Below are 22,192 nucleotides of genomic sequence, written 5' to 3' on the forward strand. Positions count from 1 at the left end.
TGGTTTAGGGGTTAATAGTTTCATTTAGTATATTTTATTGTGGGGGCTTTCGATTTAGGGGTTAATAGGTTTATTATAGTAGCGGCAGAATTAGGGGTTAATACCTTTAGTATAGTGGGGCAATGTGGACGGACGGCAGATTAGGGGTTAATAATATTTAAATAGTGTTTGTGATGCGTGTGGGTGGCGGTTTAGTGGCTAATAACTTTAGTATAGTTGCGGCAATGTCGGGAAGCAGCGGAATAGGGGTTAATAATTTTTTTAGTGGCAGCGATGTCGGGAGCAGCAGATTAGGGGTTAATAAATTTAATATAGTGTTTGCAATGCGGGAGGGCCTCGGTTTAGGGGTTAATAGGTAGTTTATGGGTGTTTAGTGTACTTTGTAACACTTTAGGTATGAGTTTTATGTAACAGTTTTGTTGCGTAAAACTCATAACTACTGCTTTTAGATTGCAAAACGGATCATGTCGGTATAGGCTGCAACGCAAGCTTTTTTGTCTCACTGCAAAACTCATAATGGCTGCGCTATGCAAATCCCATGAAAAAAACATAATTTACAGAGCGAGGGATTGATGTTGCGTTACAGTCTAAAAGGCTTGTGGTACATCTATACCGACAAGACTTGTAATGGCTGCGGTGCTGTTTTAACGCTAAAATTACCATTTTTTCAGTGTTAAAACAAGAACGCAAAACTTGTTATCTAGGTGTATATTAGATAGATTTTTCATCAAAAAAGCATTTTATTTAAACAAATTCTATTTAAATAAAACAAATGTTGTTTTTTTCATTTTTTTAAATCATTGATTTGTATCCACCCCGGATGTGTTGGTCTTTTTAATATACTGTAGGTTACTGTTGTTTTTTTTATCACGTTACTTGCATTCTGGTCATTTCTTAATAAGCTCACTAAAATGTTCAGTATCAAAATTGCTACGTGAGGGCAAACATTTCTTCCTCTAATTTGTTCCCCATTACCAATTTTACCTACTGGAGTATATTCAATTTATTTTGTCATCTGGAAAAGCTGCTTTTGCATTTTGAAACTGACAACTGTACTGGACAGTTTTGTATACTCGAGGCAGAAGATATCAACCTCCCAGTTTAGAAAGACAAGCCCGTATTTTTGAATACGATAAACTGCTCGCCTGAGTACACTGTCACTTCTCCCTGCATACCTTTATCATAGGACTGAATAGTGATTTTTGGTAAATACTTATATAAATAAACACTAAAAAGGTGCAGTATTAGCTTTCACTTCTGGACTGTGCCTTTATACAATTTCCTTTCCATGTACCTGCATATTTGTATTTTGTTTTTGTTTTTTAATGCATATTTCAAATAATTCCTTGTTTGTGTTAGGCCTACGTTTAAACATTTAAATGTTGTGAAGGTCTTATTAAACATACAATATGACTTTCACTCTGCTTGATTGTTATTTTTTTTCTAAAGCAAAGAATCATTTGAAATCAGCATGAAACTGGAAACAGTGATTGTGATAAATAAATATTTCTATTAATAATAAACACTAATAATAATTGTCTGCACAGCTGCAGATAAAGCTGCAGATGATACTAATCTTCCCGTACAAGCTAAACATCCAATCACCCTGATTATTAGGACACAGGGGTCACATGACCATGAGCAGGAAGAATTAAGGACAAATTGTATTTATTCATTATTCTTTATTATAAGGAGAAAGAAAAAAACTAACTGCAATATTATTTTTCTGATCAAACACTTTTTTTCCAAACCAAATTCTCCATTTGGATGTTTTTGCTGATAAATTTTATGTTAACTGAATCATCTAGAGTTTACCAGAGTGACAATTATTGTATTTCTAATTAAACAGTTTTTTTTATATTTTTTTCTACAGATGATTCTACAAGAGTGAAACTTTCCAATGTTGATGATGATCCTTGTTCTGATTACATTAATGCCAGCTACACACCAGTTAGTATTATTTAGAACTGTTATAGACTGTTTAGGAGAACTCTCCATACAATAGATTTGCCTTATATAGTGCCAGATTACAAATGGAGCAGTAATTTAGCTCTCACGCTTGAACAGTAATACCGCTATAAATAAACATGTAACCTGCACGGGATAGCACACGTATTGCAAGTTGAAAGTAAAAGGTTAGCGTGTGGGCAAAACCTAACTAACTGTAAGACGTCAGATATCGCAACCGCGCTAACTTCTTCTCCCCATAGACTTCAATGGAGAGTGCAAAAAACACTTTTTGCTCTTTTGCTAACCAAACACTGTGTTAAACCTGCAGCGCTAACCCAAAGTGAGCAATAAATGTTTTACATTCCTATGTTCTTCAAATAGGATAACATTTTCTTATTTTTTTATTTATATATCTGATGTTTTTTTGTGTAAAATATATATATCTATATTAATATATACAGTTATATAGATATATATGCATATATATATAGAAATAAATAAAACACATTATTAAATATTTAATATAAATACAAATGTTGTTTTTCTTCTGTTCAGGTATTTGAGTGGAAAGAGCTCAAAAGTGTGTGTGTGTATATTATATATGTGTATGTGTGTATGTATACATGTGTGTATGTGTGTGTATATATATATATATATGTGTGTGTGTGCTTATATGTGTATATATCTATGTATATACATATATACACATATAAACATAAATACACATGTATACACATATACTGTATACATATCTATATATACATGCATACACACACATATTTAGACATGCATACACATAATTAGACATGTATATGACATGTATATGCAGGGGTGAAAAAATGTCACTATGATCTACTAGTCAGGGGTTAAAAGCTACTAGCCCAGAGGGAAAAAGTTACTAGTCCACTCAATGTTAAAGATAGGAAAAAAATCAAATTTGTAAGTTGTCCTCTGCAATTTCTAAGTCGCCCGGGGCCACTGAAAATTTCAAGCCCTATTTTATATATATATATATATTCTAAGCATTTATTTTACTTTTTAATCTTTGTAACATTTTTATTAATATATCTATGAATATTTGTAATACTGTATATATGAGTGTAACACTTTATTTTAATGTATTGATGTTGTGTTTGGTGCACATTTTTATTTAGCCCTAACCCTTTTACACAAGGTCTTCAGTCGTGCTAACCTGACGTGTGCAGATTGCGCTTGTGTGGTCACGTTTTCTTTCAACTTGTAATATGAGCTCAAGTTAGCGTGGGGGTGATATTACAATGTCGCGCCGGCAATAACGATAGTGCCTCACTTGTAATCTAGCTTACAGTAGATTAATTAACGTGAATTTTATTGTCTGGATATATGTGAATTTTATTATCTAAAAACTCAGTGTAAGCAGTATAAAAAATGGCTAATAGTAGAAGACTATGTTATTGAATTTGGCAAATTTGTAATGTACAGATCAGTTTTCATCTAATAAAGACTTTACCTCATTTAGGGGAATAGCTTTCGCAGGGAATACATCGCTACACAAGGACCTCTTCCTGGTACTAAAGATGATTTCTGGAAAATGGTGTGGGAGCAAAATGTTCACAATATTGTGATGGTGACACAGTGTGTTGAAAAAGGACGGGTAAGTTACGTGATCCTTTTACAGATATAAAGCATTTGCATAAACTTTATTTGCAAGCAGGTTTTTCTATGTGTTGGAGCTATTTTATTTCCACGTTGCTAGCAGTTCTCATTTGATGTACAAGATATCATATATTGGGTAACACCTGCAAATATAGATATTAATGGCAGGAGCAGCCCCTTTTGAAGAGCTGCAAAGATAGGAGAACCGATGCACAATAAATATCAGATATAATCTTGCCATTACATTAAGACCCCTTGGCAACTTCACAAGTGTCTTTGAATATAGATCATTGCCTACAACAATGATGGCCAAATTCCCAACACATGGAGGCCGCAGATAAATATGTTAGATTTCTTAAGGGCTGAATATAAATTTAAACCTATCAAACAAACAAAATATATTTCCTAAAAATATCTAGTGACACAGAGCCAGGTTTAGGTAAAGCGGCAGTGTATCCTCTGTATTGTGTTCTTACCTCTGGATGGCTTTTTTGAATTGTGGTCACCCAAAAACACACATTTTTTGTTTCAAATTTTACCAGGGACCACAAAAATGAGAACTCATTTGTTTTTTCGCAGGGCCGCAAAGACTAGTTTAGAGAGTTGCATATAGCCCTCAGCTATAAATTATAGCTTGATAGTAAACAGGAATGTACTTCACAGGAGAAAATGTTATCCCTCATTGTCATAGTGATACTGAGTTTATTTACTGAGCAAGTAAATAGATAAATGTTTTAACTTATAAACTGTAGACAAATGTAACCACGTCATATATTGAAATGTAATTTTAATGTTTGTTTGTTTTTTAATAAATAAGTTATCTCACTTAAACGGGCAGTCTAGTCAAAATTAAACTTTCATGATTCAGATAGGACATGCAATTTTAAACAACTTTCCAATTTACTTTTATAATCACATTTGTTTTATTCTCTTGGTATTCTTTTTGAAAGCTAAACCTAGGTAGGCTCATATGCTAATTTATAAGCCCTTGAAGGCTGCCTCTTACCTCAGTAGATTTGGACAGTTTTTCATAGCTAGATAGTGCTAGTTCATGTCGGCCATATAGATACCATTATGCTCATTTCTGTGGAGTTATTTATGAGTCGACACTGATTGAAAATGCAGATCTGTAAAAGAACTGAAATAAGGGGGCAGTCTGCAGAGGCTTAGATAAAAGTTAATCACAGAGGTAAAAAGTATGGTAATATAACCGTGTTAGTTATGCCAAACTGGGGGATGTGTAATAATGGGATTATCTATCTTTTAACCCCTTAATGACCGGACCATTTTTCAATTTTCTTACCCTTAATGACAATGGCTATTTTTACATTTCTGCTGTGTTTGTGTTTAGCTGTAATTTTCCTCTTACTCATTTACTGTACCCACACATATTATATACCGTTTTTCTCGCCATTAAATGGACTTTCTAAAGATACCATTATTTTCATCATGTCTTATAATTTACTACAAAAAAATAATAAAATATGAGGAAAAAATGGAAAAAAACACACTTTTTCTAACTTTGACCCCCAAAATCTGTTACACATCTACAATCACCAAAAAACACCCATGCTAAATAGTTTCTAAATTTTGTCCTGAGTTTAGAAATACCCAATGTTTACATGTTCTTTGCTTTTTTTGCAAGTTATAGGGCCATAAATACAAGTAGCACTTCGCTATTTCCAAACCACTTTTTTTCAAAATTAGCGCTAGTTACATTGGAACCCTGATATCTGTCAGGAATACCTGAATATCCCTTGACATGTATATATTTTTTGTTAGAAGACAACCCAAAGTATTGATCTAGGCACATTTTGGTATATTTTATGCCACCATTTCACCGCCAAATGCGAGCAAATAAAAAAAAAAACTTTACATTTTTCACAATTTTAGGTTTCTCACTGAAATTATTTACAAACAGCTTGTGCTATTATGGCACAAATTGTTGTAAAAGCTTCTTTGGGATCCCCTTTGTTCAGAAATAGCAGACTTATATGGCTTTGGCACTGATTTTTGGTAATTAGAAGGCCGCTAAATGCTGCTGCGCACCACACGTAAATTATGCCCAGCAGTGAAGGGGTTAATTAGGTAGGTTGTAGGGAGCTTGCAGGGTTAATTTTAGCTTTAGGGTAGAGATCAGCCTCCCACCTGACACATCCCACCCCCTGATCCCTCCCAAACAGCTCTCTTCCCTCCCCCACCCCACAAATGTCCCCGCCATCTTAAGTACTGGCAGAAAGTCTGCCAGTACTAAATAAAAGGAGTTTTGTTTTTTCATAAAAAAAATAAAATATTTTAGCTGTGATGGACTCCTGCCTTAGCCCCAACCTCCATGATCCCCCCCCCCAGCTCTCTAACCCTCTCCCCTATCTAATTGCGGCCATCTTGGGTACTGGCAGCTGTCTGCCAGTACCCAATTTGCCCCAAAAACAAGTGTTTTTTGGTTATTTTGCTTTTTTTTATTTTTTTCTGTAGTGTAGCAGCCCCCCACAATACCCCTATCCCCCTCCCAGATCCTTTTATATTATTTAAAAAAAAAATATTTCCCCCCCCCCCTCTTCCCTCCTCATTGGTGTCAGTGTATCAGTGCCAGCTAATGCACGCGCGCGCGCACACATGCACGCGCACGCGCGCCCCCGCACGCTCCCGGCACCCGGCGTGCACATTGCACTTCTAGGAACCGGATGCCGGGTAGCGATAGGCCGCCCACCCGCCTCCCTGTTACGCTCCCACCCACCAACGAACCGGCACCATCGCTACCGGTGCAGAGAGGGCCACAGAGTGGCTCTCTCTGCATCGGAGTCTTCTAAATGGTATTGCAGGATGGCTCCATATGGAGGCATCACTGCAATACCCTGAGAGCTGCTGGAAGCGATTGCGATCGCTTCCAGCACTCTCTTAGACAACTGACGTACCAGGTACGTCCATTGTCATTAACTGTTAGTTAATGCATGACGTACCTGGTACGTCAGCTGTCACTAAAGGGTTAAACACATTTTATTATTTAAATCATAAATAACAAGTGAAATGGCTTTCAAATGATACATGATCATATTCTTAGCAAAACAATCAAATGTCATGTTAGAAATTTGATATTAAATTATGAATGACTGAATGAATGTGATCAAAGGTCAGTTAATAAAAACTTTTGTGCTCAAATGTCAAAAGTTATGCTATCAAATATCATTCTATCAAATGTCACTCTGTCACAGTCAGTAAAGGAGATGAAAGGATGAAACAGAATAAGGCCAAAAAAGATTCACATTTGGGGCTAGCTATGACAAAATCAGCTGACAACCAGGTGTTCAGATAAAAAAAAAAGTTTAATAGGGCAGTGTTGCTAGAGGGTATTTATTGCTGATATTTGTGTTGTGTTGTGGAAAAGAAGATAGGCCAAATAGGAACAGGTATGTAGGGTTAGGCCTTAATAAGTCCAACTGTTTTTAACCCCTTAACGACCACAACCTAACTTGTATGTTGTTGGTCCTTAAGGATTTTTTTCCCCTTTGTTAGCGCTATTACAACATCCCTCCTGCAGGCTTCCTAATATCTCGTCGCTGGCGGCCAGACTACACTATCAAAAAAACAAGACCTAATTAAAGACCAGCGACATACAGGGTACATTGCTGGTCGTTAAGGGGTTATGTAGATATATTGCAAAGTTGTTTTCCGTACAAAGAATTAAAATATTTATATTACAGTCTCAAGGTATTTAATATCACTTTTCAGTTGTAATTTTGGTCAGCATTGGAGTCTTAGTTAAATTATAAGATTTATTTAATGAAATTTGGGGTAAAGTTGGAATAAGCTTTTTATGCATGCAGGCAATTTATTGTACAATGAGAAGGCAAAGAGATGATGGCAGAGGCAACCCTACTGTAGGTGAATGATCTAAATTGGCCTCTCATGCCAAAAGGGGTTAAAACACTTGAGTATTAAAAGAACTCATTTATTAAAGCATGTCATTTTTGGAGTGTATGGATTGAAATATGTTAAACAAATAAGTAAACTCTAGTTTGGAGCTTCGATGCTGCTAGGTTTGCAGCTCTCCAACAGTACATAGCCGTGTTATGATAACTTAACAGTTTTGGAGTGTAAGGATGGGAGGATTTTGAAAACAATGTTAGTTTGAACATCAAAGAATAAATAAGTGAGTGATCTTACTTCCTAAAACTCAGGGAGGCCTAGGAGTCCCAGATATAGAATTATATTGTACTGCAATTTTCCTTAGCAGGATAGTGTATTGTAGAGGCCATCAGGATGTCTAATTGTGGGTCAGAATGGAACAAACAATCAATGGTCATCCCTATCTGGGAAGACTATGCTGGAACCCTCAACCGAAATTCCGTCTATCAGTAATCACATAACCAGAGAAATACTGAAAGTGTGGGGGAAAATGAATCATTTTAACCCATATTTACCTTCTAGTTCATCCCCACTAACTTCTCTTATTGACAACATTGATTTCCTTCAGGTAAAATCAATATTTTCCATAGAAGGTTCGTACATTTCAGAAGTAGCCATATATTCACTAACTAATAGTGATTCACTTACTCAAGCGGAGCTTGTATATAAAGGGTTCATGTGGCTCAGTTATTGGTTTAACTATAGGAAAGTGCATAATTATCTTTATACTAATAAATCAATTCACTAAGTGTGAAAAACTATTCACGACTGCCCCCCCCCCCCCCCCCGCGGGACACTATTTACATAATTTACAAAATCTTGACCCAAAGTCCCCCTCCACCCCAGGCAAATTGCCCCCTAGCATAAAAGGCTGGGAAAGGGATTTGGGGGTTATTATTCTACCACAACAAGGTAATAATATTTTTCTCTCAATGCTGTATTCTTCGGTATAGCTAGATCTCTTTGAAAGGAATTTAAAAATATTACATAGATGTTACTACACACCTCACAAATTATTCCCCCAAAGAAGTAACAAATGCTGGAGGTGTGGACACATTAATATTAGTCAAGGACATATGGGTATTGGAGAAAAGTTACTATGAAAAGTTAGTAAATTGAAAAAGTGCTTGTTAGACAGTTCCTTAAGACCCTCTCGTTTGGTTATTAAAATGCCCAAATCTCTTCACATTCTCATAAGAAGTTATTTAAAATCATAGCGAATAGTTCCAGACTCCTCGTAGCCAAAAATTGGAAACAGAGGCTATATGATATCGATGTTGAAAAAGTTTCAGAAATATTAGATTTGGAAAAGTATAATTTTAGACAACTATATACTATGGAAAACTACTGTTTAATGCAAACTCTTTGGGGAAATTATTTGGGGGATTGAACCGAAAATAACCTTCCGACATTTGATTTAAAAACATGGATCAGGTGTATCAGTGCTTTAGGTTTATTTTCTGCGGAACGTGATTATCTCTAGACGTCACATTTTTACGTATAATTCGTGAATATGGTGCTTACATTTGTTTTTATTCTAGCAGGTTATCAACCCTTTTTTTTTTTTCATTGTTAAAATAATTCAGAGTCTTGTGCATCATTGTAAATTCTATGTACAATATGAATTTTCCTTTATTTTTTCAATAAAAATGAACCGGAAAAACATGTTGGTTTGTATTGTTATGGTGATTTTTGAAAATTCTAAACAACAATATTATGACATAATGTTGGTTTGTGTGTGATTATGTTTGTATACAAGGTCTGGTTATAAGAAAAAGGCTAAGATTAGATTTTTTCAGTGGATCAGCCACCAATGGTGTTATCTATGGGCTGAATCCATTGGATTTTCCATGGCTCAAGTAACATATATTTTTAGAAACTAGAACTTCTTTTGTTGTGCAATGTAAAGCAATCTTTCCTAAGCAGGAGCAGCAGTTTTGTTCTGTCCCTGATCGAGCCTTCTGTCTGAATTAAAGTAATTAAAATATCAGTGTACTGTACTGATGTGTGGCAAAAATATTACGGGCATAGATCCTATTTGTGTCAGCTGTACTAAAAGCTAGAAATACAATTAAGGAGCAAGGAATGTAAAAATGTAAGAGGGCATGGATTTGATGTGAGATCTTCCCTGTGGATTCATAGCTAATAAAAAAAATAAAGGCAGGGAAATGGTTCTGGTCTGGGTCCTGTCCTTATACTGATAAAATATTTGAGGGATTAACAGGTCCAGGAGACGGAGCGGTGGCTCCAAAATGTTATATGTGTGTGTGTGTGTAAAATTATTTAATAGAAAATTAGCAAATCTAGGCAAGTACCCCCGCTTTCTTTACCCCTGAAATACTCTGTATACACTGTCACCAATGTACAAGAGAACTCTGGGTAAGATATGCAAATTAGATAATCAATATCTACATTTGTTTTGCGTCCAAGCACTGTTAAACACAGCAATCATTTATGGGGCAGGATGCAGCAAGAAAAGAAGAAGAATTTCAAGCGTTTTTTAAAAATTAGTTGCAGACCATGTGACCTATAACGTCAATGCTGCATGAGAAATATTGTATTAGTGGGTACAAGCATACCTGATTTCAAGAGTTTAGCGCAAGCAGTTTATGACCAATAGAAAAAGTAGCAGAATAAAAAAACAAACAAAAAAACTAACAATAATAGGTTGTCCAGCAAGTATGCAGCTGCATCCTGCCACATAAAGGGGATTTATGTGCTTAAAACAGTGCTTGGAAGCATAAACCATGAAATATTGAATATCTAATTTGCAAATTAGTTTTGAGATATATATATATATATATATATATATATATATATATATATATATGTAGTGAAGAAAGAGAAATCAATAATATAAGAGTGGCGCACTTATATAAGTTTTTCTAGTATATATACTGATACAATAAGTGAAGGAGAGCAGTTCATAAATAGTAATTGAACACACTTTCAGTTACTTTCCAGTATGGTTCGATTTTGGATGAAATATGGAAGTAAGACTTCCTGCTTACCAGATAAGTCCTCAATCCTATGAGGTAAGCTGTCCGCTCTGCGGGGGTAAAGGTGGTTCCACCTCTGTCCTCCAAAACAGTAAACTCTGACAACTTTCTAGGATTTTTTGTCCCAGTCTTGTTCCGGTGTGGGAAAAAACCTTTATGGTAAAATGGTATCCCCGGACTCTCTTCTAATCTTTCATGCAGTGGTGAGAATCCTAGCCGCCTCAGGAGTATGGAAGGTGATTGGCAATGATCCCCAGTGTCATGCAAGAAAGAAAAATACACACATAGCATAATACTGTATAGAATTCTAAAAATGTTTTATTGTATACAAATGGTATTATGCTTAAATCAATTGACCTCAATCCTTTATGAGGTAAGATTAAAAGCTTAGGCACAATTGTGCTGTATTCCAAACGAATATCTGTAGGGTGTAGAGTTGTTGGTAAACAATGTCTTTAGTCTATGTCTAACTTCACTACATATAGGGGATAGAATTTGCTTGTAAGATATTAAAAAAACACAATGGTATTTTCTAGTAGTTGCAAGTGCCCCTGTGGATGGGTTTGGTGAGTGATGGTGTCAATCTACCACCGTAGGCACGCTTTTGATATAAAGGTATAAAATGAATGTAATAAAAGTTATTCATAAATAACAATATTTTAAAAATTCAAATAGTAGCTGCCGGTAAAAAGGGCCCTGTCCGCCCACTGTGACAATTCTTACGCGTTTCGAAGTTAACATGAACTTCTTCATTAGAGGAGTGTTTTCTTTCCTTTATTTTTACTGTGTCTACAATAAGAAATTGTAGTATTTATATATAAGTACAGTAGAAAAAGATAAAACTACGCCATCACCTTGCAAATACAAACACTAAAACATTATATTGATAGGCTTGAGCGCTGGTGATTTTACTTGATTTATATATATATATATATATATATATATATATATATAGTTAAAAAAATGAAGAAAATACCGGCACCCTCCAAAACATTTAAAAGCAAATCTTATTTATTGACCACATTAAAATAACAAAAGTGCAGCGGTCAGAGCCCGCCTGACATGTTTCGGCTTGGTAGCCTTAATCATAGATGGTCTATGATTAAGGTTACCAAGCCAAAACATGTCAGACGTGCTCTGACTGCTGTACTTTTGTTATTTTAATATGATCAATAAAGAAGATTTGCTTTTTAAACGTTTTGGAGGGTGCCAGTATTTTCTTCATTTTTGAACTGTTACCTTTTCTCCCTGAATCACCTGGCACCTCCACTTCAATACTCTGCACAGATCCCTATAGTCCCTGTATGGTTGATACAAGTCATGTGTTAATCATAGCCTATCACGCCTTTCCAGCATTGGCCATATGAAAGAAGTTTTGAAAGAAGTAACGGAGTGTATTGTCTGCAGCTTACAGCGTCAACACAAAGTTTTCTTGGAAGATTCCTTCGGACCCCAGAGGCATGTGGATGCAGGAACAGAGCAGTCTTTAACTAACTCAGTTGATCGGTGACGAACGGTCAGCTGGTGGTTAAGCTGTGCAGTGATTACCTGTCACTCTGTAAGTGCCGTGTACTTGGGAGTCCGTCTTAACATAGCTGTATTGTTTACTGTTCAGCACCGGTTCAGTTGCTATTTGACCCTACTCAAACCTCCATCGCTCTTGACCTCACTCTCTGTCTCCCTTTGGATGGTGTTTGGCATATGTAACCCAAAGAAGTGTAATGAAGTGGCTAGAGCTGTAACCGCTTGTGTGTGACTTTTTACTATATATATATATATATATATATATATATATATTAGTTCAAATATATTTATATAAGTAAATATATGTTACACACAGCAGAGCTATACGAGATGCTATGTTTAACATATAACTTATATAAATATATTTGAACTATTATAAAATTTTGGGGTCTGCACCAGGACCTGGCCTAGCTAGCGCTATCCAGGTTTATACTATTGTTTCAGGCAATTTACCTAAAAGTGAAAACACAGGTGCTTGATCACTATATTTCTCTCCCTAACCCTTGATCAATATATATATATATATATATATATATATATATATATATATATATATATACAGGGAGTGCAGAATTATTAGGCAATTTGTATTTTTGAGGATTAATTTTATTATTGAACAACAACCATGTTCTCAATTAACCCAAAAAGCTCATTAATATCAAAGCTGAATAGTTTTGGAAGTAGTTTTTAGTTTGTTTTTAGTTATAGCTATTTTAGGGGGATATCTGTGTGTGCAGGTGACTATTACTGTGCATAATTATTAGGCAACTTAACAAAAAACAAATATATACCCATTTCAATTATTTATTTTTACCAGTGAAACCAATATAACATCTCAACATTCACAAATATACATTTCTGACATTCAAAAACAAAACAAAAACAAATCAGTGACCAATATAGCCACCTTTCTTTGCAAGGACACTCAAAAGCCTGCCATCCATGGATTCTGTCAGTGTTTTGATCTGTTCACCATCAACATTGCGTGCAGCAGCAACCACAGCCTCCCAGACACTGTTCAGAGAGGTGTACTGTTTTCCCTCCTTGTAAATCTCACATTTGATGATGGACTACAGGTTCTCAATGGGGTTCAGATCAGGTGAACAAGGAGGCCATGTCATTAGATTTTCTTCTTTTATACCCTTTCTTGCCAGCCACGCTGTGGAGTACTTGGACGCGTGTGATGGAGCATTGTCCTGCATGAAAATCATGTTTTTCTTGAAGGATGCAGACTTCTTCCTGTACCACTGCTTGAAGAAGGTGTCTTCCAGAAACTGGCAGTAGGACTGGGAGTTGAGCTTGACTCTATCCTCAACCTGAAAAGGCCCCACAAGCTCATCTTTGATGATACCAGCCCAAACCAGTACTCCACCTCCACCTTGCTGGCGTCTGAGTCGGACTGGAGCTCTCTGCCCTTTACCAATCCAGCCACGGGCCCATCCATCTGGCCCATCAAGACTCACTCTCATTTCATCAGTCCATAAAACCTTAGAAAAATCAGTCTTGAGATATTTCTTGGCCCAGTCTTGACGTTTCAGCTTGTGTGTCTTGTTCAGTGGTGGTCGTCTTTCAGCCTTTCTTACCTTGGCCATGTCTCTGAGTATTGCACACCTTGTGCTTTTGGACACTCCAGTGATGTTGCAGCTCTGAAATATGGCCAAACTGGTGGCAAGTGGCATCTTGGCAGCTGCACGCTTGACTTTTCTCAGTTCATGGGCAGTTATTTTGCGCCTTGGTTTTTCCACACGCTTCTTGCGACCCTGTTGACTATTTTGAATGAAACGCTTGATTGTTCGATGATCACGCTTCAGAAGCTTTGCAATTTTAAGAGTGCTGCATCCCTCTGCAAGATATCTCACTATTTTTGACTTTTCTGAGCCTGTCAAGTCCTTCTTTTGACCCATTTTGCCAAAGGAAAGGAAGTTGCCTAATAATTATGCACACCTGATATAGGGTGTTGATGTCATTAGACCACACCCCTTCTCATTACAGAGATGCACATCACCTAATATGCTTAATTGGTAGAAGGCTTTCGAGCCTATACCGCTTGGAGTAAGACAACATGCATAAAGAGGATGATGTGGTCAAAATACTCATTTGCCTAATAATTCTGCACACAGTGTATATATATATATATATATATTTTAAGTTTCAAACAAATTTGTAAACATCTGGCATAAATAATATACATATATTAAAAACTAAAGATTTCAGATGTTCTCATTTTGTGACTTGGCTTTTAAATTCTAAACATTGCACCCTGAGATGTTTTATTATCAGTTCAGATAAAATAATCCTGCATTGAAAACATTGTTAATTATTTTGTTTCCTTTCACAGTGCTAATATTTGGGTTTTTATTTAGAACTTAAGTCTTAAAATTCCTCTGGTTGAAAGTACACAGTGGGGGCAAGGGGATGGCACTGAAACATAGTAAACAATGAGAAATGGGTTAAATCCAAATAATTATTACTTTTATTTAGAGTATAAAAGAATGAAATGGCAAAAGAGGTGGGGATAATGGAAGAACTCAAACTGAGAGTGAAGATTATAGTTCCGTTGGGAATTAGTAGATAAATAATGCAGAGCAGACTATGGGCTCATAAGTGGTGTTTGATAAATAGCGTTCATAACTGGAGTGTTGGTATTGAGCTAAGGAAGGCAAATGTAGCTAGGGATTTCTTGAAGTGCAATGATAAAGGTGAATGGAACTGAAGACTCTAGAGAGAATCTTCAGAATTGCAATAATAAATTCTAGCTATATAAGAAGAAAATAAGATTACACAACATTGCACAAAATTAATGAGTAGAAATATTGTTTACTAAAGAGCTGGTTGTATGGTCAAACAGTAAGCTAAGTGTGTGGGTGGGTGTATAGTATATATACATAGATTTGAGGAGCAACCACACAATAGTCTTCTTTAATCTGCTATTTCTTAAACAAAATGCTTAATGTTTTGTTCCGTTTATGTATACATGTTATTTAAAGACTTGTTTTCAGATTTTATTCTCATTAAATGTAAAATTTCAAATTAAACTATACTCCCCTATCTCTTGTCAGCAGATTTGAATTGTGAATGCTAGATATTTGATAAATCATATGACATTTGCAGAATATTTTTTTACGTTTTTGTGTCCTGATAGATTACTTTATTGCCAATACGAACGAAATAGCTCCAGCCTTGGAAAGGTTTATAAAATGACCTTTATTTATCCTACATGATCCAAAGTACAAAAAGAAACAACGTTTCAGGCCTATAACAGGTCCTTAGTCATGTCATGACTAAGATATGACTAAGGACCTGGTATAGGCCCGAAATGTTGTCTCTTTTTGTTCTTAGGACCATTGAAGAGAAATAAAGGTTCCTTTTTAAACGTTTTCAAAGCTGAAGTTATTTCTTTTTTCATTGTATATGTGGAAGTGGCTGACCTTAAACTCTGTGCCTGGAAATTGAAAAGAGTAGTGCCGTTATAATATTACTTTATTGCCCCATGTTTGTGCAGGAAAAACAAGCATGGTATTCACATTTTTCAAAACAAGGGGATTTAAGATATTCTTTACATCTGGCTATTTTCAGTCTAAAATGTTAAATGTGACATTTTAGAAAACTGATTTTATTCTAATCCTGCATGGTCATTAAAGGACTGACTCTGATAATTTTCTTAATCGAGGCAAGGAAAATCAGTTTCATTATTTCATAAAGACCAGGGCCGGCACTAGCCATTGCGGGGCCCAAGGCAGGATTGATAAATGGGGCCCCCACACAGGTGTTGCATATTCAGATTACTAATGATGTGCTAAACCTAATTGTTTATAGGACAAATTAAGCATCATTGGTTTATACAACTTTTTTACCAATCCTCAGTGTTATTTCAGAGTGGATTTGAAATAAAAGTCTAAAGTATTGATAAATTAGCCCACATCTTCAGGGGTCAGTGTGTATATAATGAGAATTTAGATTTCTAAGGTTTGCTGCAAATATATTTTTTAAAAAAAACTAAATTACCCTAACCACACAGACAGGAAAAACAGTGCATCAAGCTAGTTCTTTAGCAGTGAATGAGTACGTTGTGGGTGGAATAGCCTCTAAATAATAAATTGTTAAAAGGAAGCAAAATAGTGTCACATCCCAAAAATGTATGAACATTTACTTATTTCCGTGTCAGCTGTTAACCTTAGGATAATGCAGTGAGGGTTAATTTAAAGGAACAAGAGAAAGTCTTGATTTAGGCTGAATTTATTGTTTTCTTGGGATATAATTAAATTATATATGCACATAAATCTTGTAGGATAGATCCTATGCATACATTTTGGGGGTGCACTTTAGACAGTGCAGGAATTGTAGCTACAAAAAAAATGAACATCAATTTCCTATATTAGTCACAGACTCTGCAATCTCCTAATTCCTGATTTCTCAGTGAGGACATTTGAGGTGAATCACATAAGACTCCTAAAGATCTGCACTCACACCAGCAGAGCTCAGAACAAGTTGCTGAAATGGAACAGGCACATTTCTCTAAAGGGTGTTTAAAATAGCCAGCATTGTAAATAGTACCTACTACCAACAAATTAAAAGCTGCAGTTACTGACAACCCCCCAAGGCTAATACAAGCACAGAACTGCACTTTATCATAAAACAATCATGCTCAACTCTCTTATTGTGTATTTGATATAAATACAGCTACCATAGACAAATATAAGCCTCCAGCTTTGCTCATTAACCCTCTATAACTATATCTACATCCTAATTTAGTGACAGTTTCTCACAGACCCTCACTCAAATCTTGATAGGATTATCCTAGTCCCCTAGCAAATATAATACATTTATCCTCAAGTGACACCAACACTGATTCGTTTTCATAATGCAAAAATACACTAAAGTTAAAAAAATAATAATAATGCATGAAGTTGACATACCATGCAAAATGATTGTGTCACACAAAACGTTCAGCATTTTACTACATGGGGAGGTTGGTAACTTTTATCTAAGCAGGCAAGACAATCCATTCTGCAGATGAGGAAGAATGTCTGGTGCAGGTAGCGGTAGGAGTAGGTTTGTTGGTGGTAAGCGGTGTGACAGTGTAATGGTGCTGGGTCTGGGCTGATTATGTGCACAGTGCTGCTGATACACACCTGACTCGCCCCCGGTACCTGTCGGCCTGTTCCGGCCCAGTGCCTGTCACTCCTCCTCCTCCTGTGCTTCCGCTCTGACCACTCAGCCGCACGCTCCGTCCTCACTGAACTTTCCTTTCCTGCCGGGATTGGGAAATAAATTGCGCCAAAAAAATTAAAAAATGGTGGCAAAAAAAAAATGTGAGCGCACAAAATTTTTTTCATAAAAAAATAAATGTTTGTGTTTGAACCCGCGGGGCCCCCAAAGCACGGGGCCCGAGGCGGCCACCCTCGCCGCCACACCCAAAGGCCGGCCCTGATAAAGACCATGTTCCCACTCTGAAAGAAAAAATACTCGATGCAAAAATATATATATATTGATAAGGTATTTTGGATAATTGCAGGATTTAGCGCTGTTGGTCTAATTCGTATTGGGTTAGCACGCAAGTGATACGTGTTATATTTTTGGGAGTAGAAGTAAGCTTGTTGCGATATCCGAAATCCTGAAGTTAGCGTTCATCGCATTTCTATCGCATGCTAACTTTTAACTTTCAACTTGTAATATACGTGATAATCCACCCGTGTTAAAAGTTTACACTGTAAGCACAGATATGTTTTTAAGGAACACTTGAATATTTGAAGTTTTTTGAGACTAGAGGCAAATCTGACTGAGCAAGACAAAGAGGTGCATATGATAGGTGCAGTTCTATAAAAGTCTTGCAGATGAGACTGTGAGGAAGTGATGCGAGATGAGGAGAGAAGTAGGTCATAAGCAGAGTGTGTTGGGGAGTATTTTCAGACAAGGGCAGAGATATAGGAAGGGACAGTTTTGGTGAAGGCTTTGTATGTTAGGGTCAAAATTTTGAATTTTATTCTTGTGGCTAATGGAAGCCAGTGGAGGTGTTGGTAAAAAGGTGCAGCAGATGGGGAGCAATGCTTGAGGAAGGTGAGCCTGGCAGAGGCATTCATGATGGATTGCAGTGAGGATAGGCTGTAGCTTTGAAGACCAGAGAAGACACATTTGCATTATTCAAGGCAGGCAACGATACAGAAGTGGATGAGAATTTTAGTTGTGCCTTGAGTGAGTAAGTGACAAATGTTAGAGATATTTTTAAGGTGGAAGCGACAGTGATGTTAGCTAAGGACTTAATATGGGGAGCAAAAGAAAGTTCAAAGTCAAGTGTGGGCCAGCAGGCTAGGTGATCACAGAGTTGTTCACTGTAAGTGAGATTTGGGGAATGGGGAGATTTTTAGAGGGTGGAAATAGAACTAGTTCCCTTTTAGAGATTTTCAGCTTTAGATAGTGAGAAGGCATTTAGGATGATATATTAGCTAGGCAGCTAAAGACACAAGGCAGCAGGGGAGAGGAAATGTCTAGTGCAGAAAGGTAGATTTGGGTGTCTCCAGCATAAAGATGATACTGAAACCCACATGACAAAGAGCCTAGAGATGTGTATACTGAAAAAAGATGGAGACCTAGATCTGAACCTTGAGGTACCCCAACAGAGCGGGGTAGAAGAGAGGAGAAAGAGCCAGAGAAGGATACACTGAAGGTATGTTTTAAAAAGGTAGGAAGAGAGCCACAGTAGAGCTGTGTCATAAATACCCAAGGATTGGAAAGTCTGGATTAGCAGAGGATGGTCAACAGTGTCAAAGGCTGCAGAGAGATCTAAAATGATTAGCATGGAGTAGTGACATTTAAACTTGTAAGTAAGCAGGTCATTTTTCATTTTGGTGATGGCAGTTTCAGTAGAGTGTTGGGGCGAAAGGCAGAATGTAAATGATTGAGAAGATGGTTAGATGAGAGAAAGTTTGATAAGAATTGGTGTAATTAGGGCTTGTTTAAAGGATGATGGGAATGTACCAGATTAAGGAGGGAAGTTGATGTGTGTGAGGATGGGTATAAGAGTTGGGGAAAGGGAAGATACTCATTGTGAGGGAATAGGGTCAAGGAGACAGATAGTAAGATGGGAAGAAGAAAGGAGAGCAGAAGGAGTGAATATGCTTAGTTTTTGGGGATGCTGATTTTGAAGGTTTGCAGTAATTTGTAAGGAGTGGATATTGCTGTTGTTGTAGAAGGTTATTTCATGTTTGATGGAGTCAATTTTAGTTTTGAAATGTATTAAAAGTAATTTGCTTTAAGAGAAATGGTAATATAAGTGGGAGGGCACAAGAGGGTATTAAAAGTGGGGAAAAGACACTTAGGATTGTAGGACATGGATAAAATGATAGTTGCAAAGTATTTTTGCTTTGAGAGGTAGATTGCAGAGTAGTAGGATTGCAGCATACATTTGTAATGCAAGAAGTCGTTAGAGGAGCAAGATTCCCTACATTGCCATTCTGCAGTGCGCATGCATTTTTTGCATGTAGCGTGTCATATGTGTGTGCCATGGTAGAGCTTGCTTCTGTAGGGTGAAAGCTATGGAAGGAAGAGCTATTTTGTCAAGGGCAGAGGTCAAAATGGAACTATACAGAGACATAGATTTAAGTGTGAGAGAGTAGTCCTGTGTTAATGGTGTGTACATTTCTATGGCATTAAAGGGTTAGATTGTGGGTGTGCATTCTGTGTAGTGATGCAGCATTTAAAGAGATAGTGGTCAGAGAGTAGGAATGGGTAGTTAGTAAAAGGAGAAATGAAGCAAGGGTGGCTGACGATTGGGTCGATTGAATGATCATCTTTGTGAGTGGGGGAATTAGTTCACTGTGAGAGGCAAATGATAAAGTGAGCTCCAGGTGCTTTGAAATGCCAGTAGTGCAAGGGTTATGAATGGGAATATTGAAGTCCCCAAAAATTAAGGAAGTTGAGTCACAGGAGAGGAAGTAGAGTAGCCATGAGGCAAAGTGGTTAAGGAAAAGGTTGGGTAACCCTGAGGAGGTAAGCGATAAATGACAGCAATTCAAACAGATAGGGTTAAAAATAGACAAATTGTATGGGCTTCAAAGGAAGAGAATGTGAATGATGAAATAGGGGTATGTATTGAAAGTACAGTGGGGAGAGAGAAGGAAACCAACACTGTCTCCTCCGCTTGTTGCAGGCCTGGGTGTATGGCTGAAGAGAAAATGGTGAAATAACATACAAATATATTTATGATAATGTAACTTCTTGTTGTGAGTAAGATTAGTTGTTTTTTTTTCATTACCCTGTGATCCTATAGACTTATCACCTGTGTTTTAATTGTAGAAAAGTCCTAATATGTGGAGATTGCTGTGCTAAATCAGTTGCTTGAGGTCTGAAAGAGTTACAGCCTGTGTTTGAATTGTAGAGAACTGTGCAGATCAGTTGCCACAGCAATGTCACTTGCTCCTGGGGTACAAATACCTGTTATCCCCATGCATGAGTGATGACAATATTGCATACTGTATTTCAGCTGAAGCAATGCAGGTGGAAACCCATCATGGTCTTGCAGTCATAAGTATTACAATAATGCTAGCATTGGTGACATGTTGGTTATATTAGATTTTTCAGAGATTGTTATGTAATGTGTCTATGTGAGGACCTTCAGTATACCATAACTTGTAATAGAGAAATACTATTATTCATTCTTTTTCGCTAAATAAGCATTTTACCACCCACACTAATTTATCTTGAAGTGAAGTGTGGGAGGTGGAAAGAAAAAATATATAATTTCAAAGGTCAAGATAAGATTTTAGAGATGCATCAGTGATTATTAACTATACAAATACATTAGATCATCTTTAAAGTTAGAATTGTTTTCACAATTGAAAATAGGATGTTTAGGGATGAATGGAGAGTCACCTATTTGTATATTATTATTATTTTTTTAAATGTTAGAGGTTGATGCACAGATTTTTTTTTATCACAGGTCAGATATTTTCAAACATTTTAGAAAAGACAAAGAGAGATATTCATGTTACAATTATATGTGCAATATTGTATCTGTATACAAGTATCTATATACAGTGTTATATAAACCTGTCCATTTGTTAACTTTTCACTCATTGGGGTCAATTACAATTCTTCAGAAAAATTATGTAAATATTTTCTACAGAAAATTGCAATTAATGTCTATGGGCATTTTTGTAATTCATTTAGGGCCAGATTACAAGTTGAGCGCTTTTTTACGAAAACGATATTTACGCTGAACTTAGTAATACCAGTACATGCAAATGTGCGCTGGTATTACAAGCGAGGTTGTGTTTGCATTGCACGGAAGCATTGTGCTCATGAGAGCGCAATTCCATAGGCTCTGATGGGACACGGCATGAGGACTAGAGCAGCAAAGGGGATAAGTCGCGCAGCGATGGGCAGCAAATACATATATATGTATATTTAAGTGTTTGTATCTATATATACACTTATTAACAGATAAATATATATGTATATAAACATATACATAAATATTTACTGAGACCACACAGTCCCCATAGACCGCAATGTAAACCCCACACACCCGCCAACTTTAGCCCCCAAAAACTGCTTAGTGCACGTTTTTTTGTTTTGTTTTTTAAAAAGGGACCTCACATGTTATTTTTGGGGACATTTAAAAAATTAACCAGAGGTCTGACCTCTGGTTCATTTTTTTAGCGCTATTTGCTACCACAAGATCACTATAGCAATAACCAGCCACTTGTAATGGCTGGTTAGTTATCACTTGCCCGTAAATGGGCGATTTTGCCCATTTGCAGACGCGTGATAAATTAGTGCTCCACTTGTAATCTAGCCCTTAACGGTGACGTGCAGTGAGATGAAAGACTGGTGAGGCAGTCTCCAGAGAAACGCATACATAGAGTAATATATATATATATATATATATATATACTCTCTCTCTCTCTCACTTTCTCTCTCTCTCTCACTCTTTCTCTCTCTCACTCTCTTTCTCTCATTCTCTCTCACTCTCTTTCTCTCTCTTTCTCTATCTCACACTCTCTCACTCTCTTTCTCTCTCTCACTCTCTTTTACTCTCTTTCCCTCTCTTTCCCTCTCACACTCTCTTTCCCTCTCACACTCTCTCTTTCTCTCTCACACTCTCTCTTTCTCTCTCACACTCTCTCTTTCTCTCTCACACTCTCTCTTTCTCTCTCACACTCTCTCTTTCTGCCTCACTC

At 36.7% G+C, this 22,192-nt stretch overlaps 1 protein-coding gene across 2 annotated transcripts in view; it reads left to right on the forward strand.

Annotated features, from left to right (window-relative positions):
* The window catches only part of PTPRB (protein tyrosine phosphatase receptor type B), a 238,357-nt gene that overhangs the window by 196,091 nt on the left and 20,074 nt on the right, over positions 1–22,192 (forward strand). For both annotated transcript variants that reach the window (XM_053716786.1, XM_053716787.1), the window contains 2 exons: positions 1,874–1,950; positions 3,449–3,583. In XM_053716786.1, coding sequence (XP_053572761.1) covers positions 1,874–1,950; positions 3,449–3,583 — 212 coding nt within the window. The remainder of the gene's footprint in view (positions 1–1,873; positions 1,951–3,448; positions 3,584–22,192) is intronic.

Source organism: Bombina bombina, chromosome 6 (genome assembly GCF_027579735.1).
Source record: "Bombina bombina isolate aBomBom1 chromosome 6, aBomBom1.pri, whole genome shotgun sequence".
Classification (NCBI taxonomy): domain Eukaryota; kingdom Metazoa; phylum Chordata; class Amphibia; order Anura; family Bombinatoridae; genus Bombina; species Bombina bombina.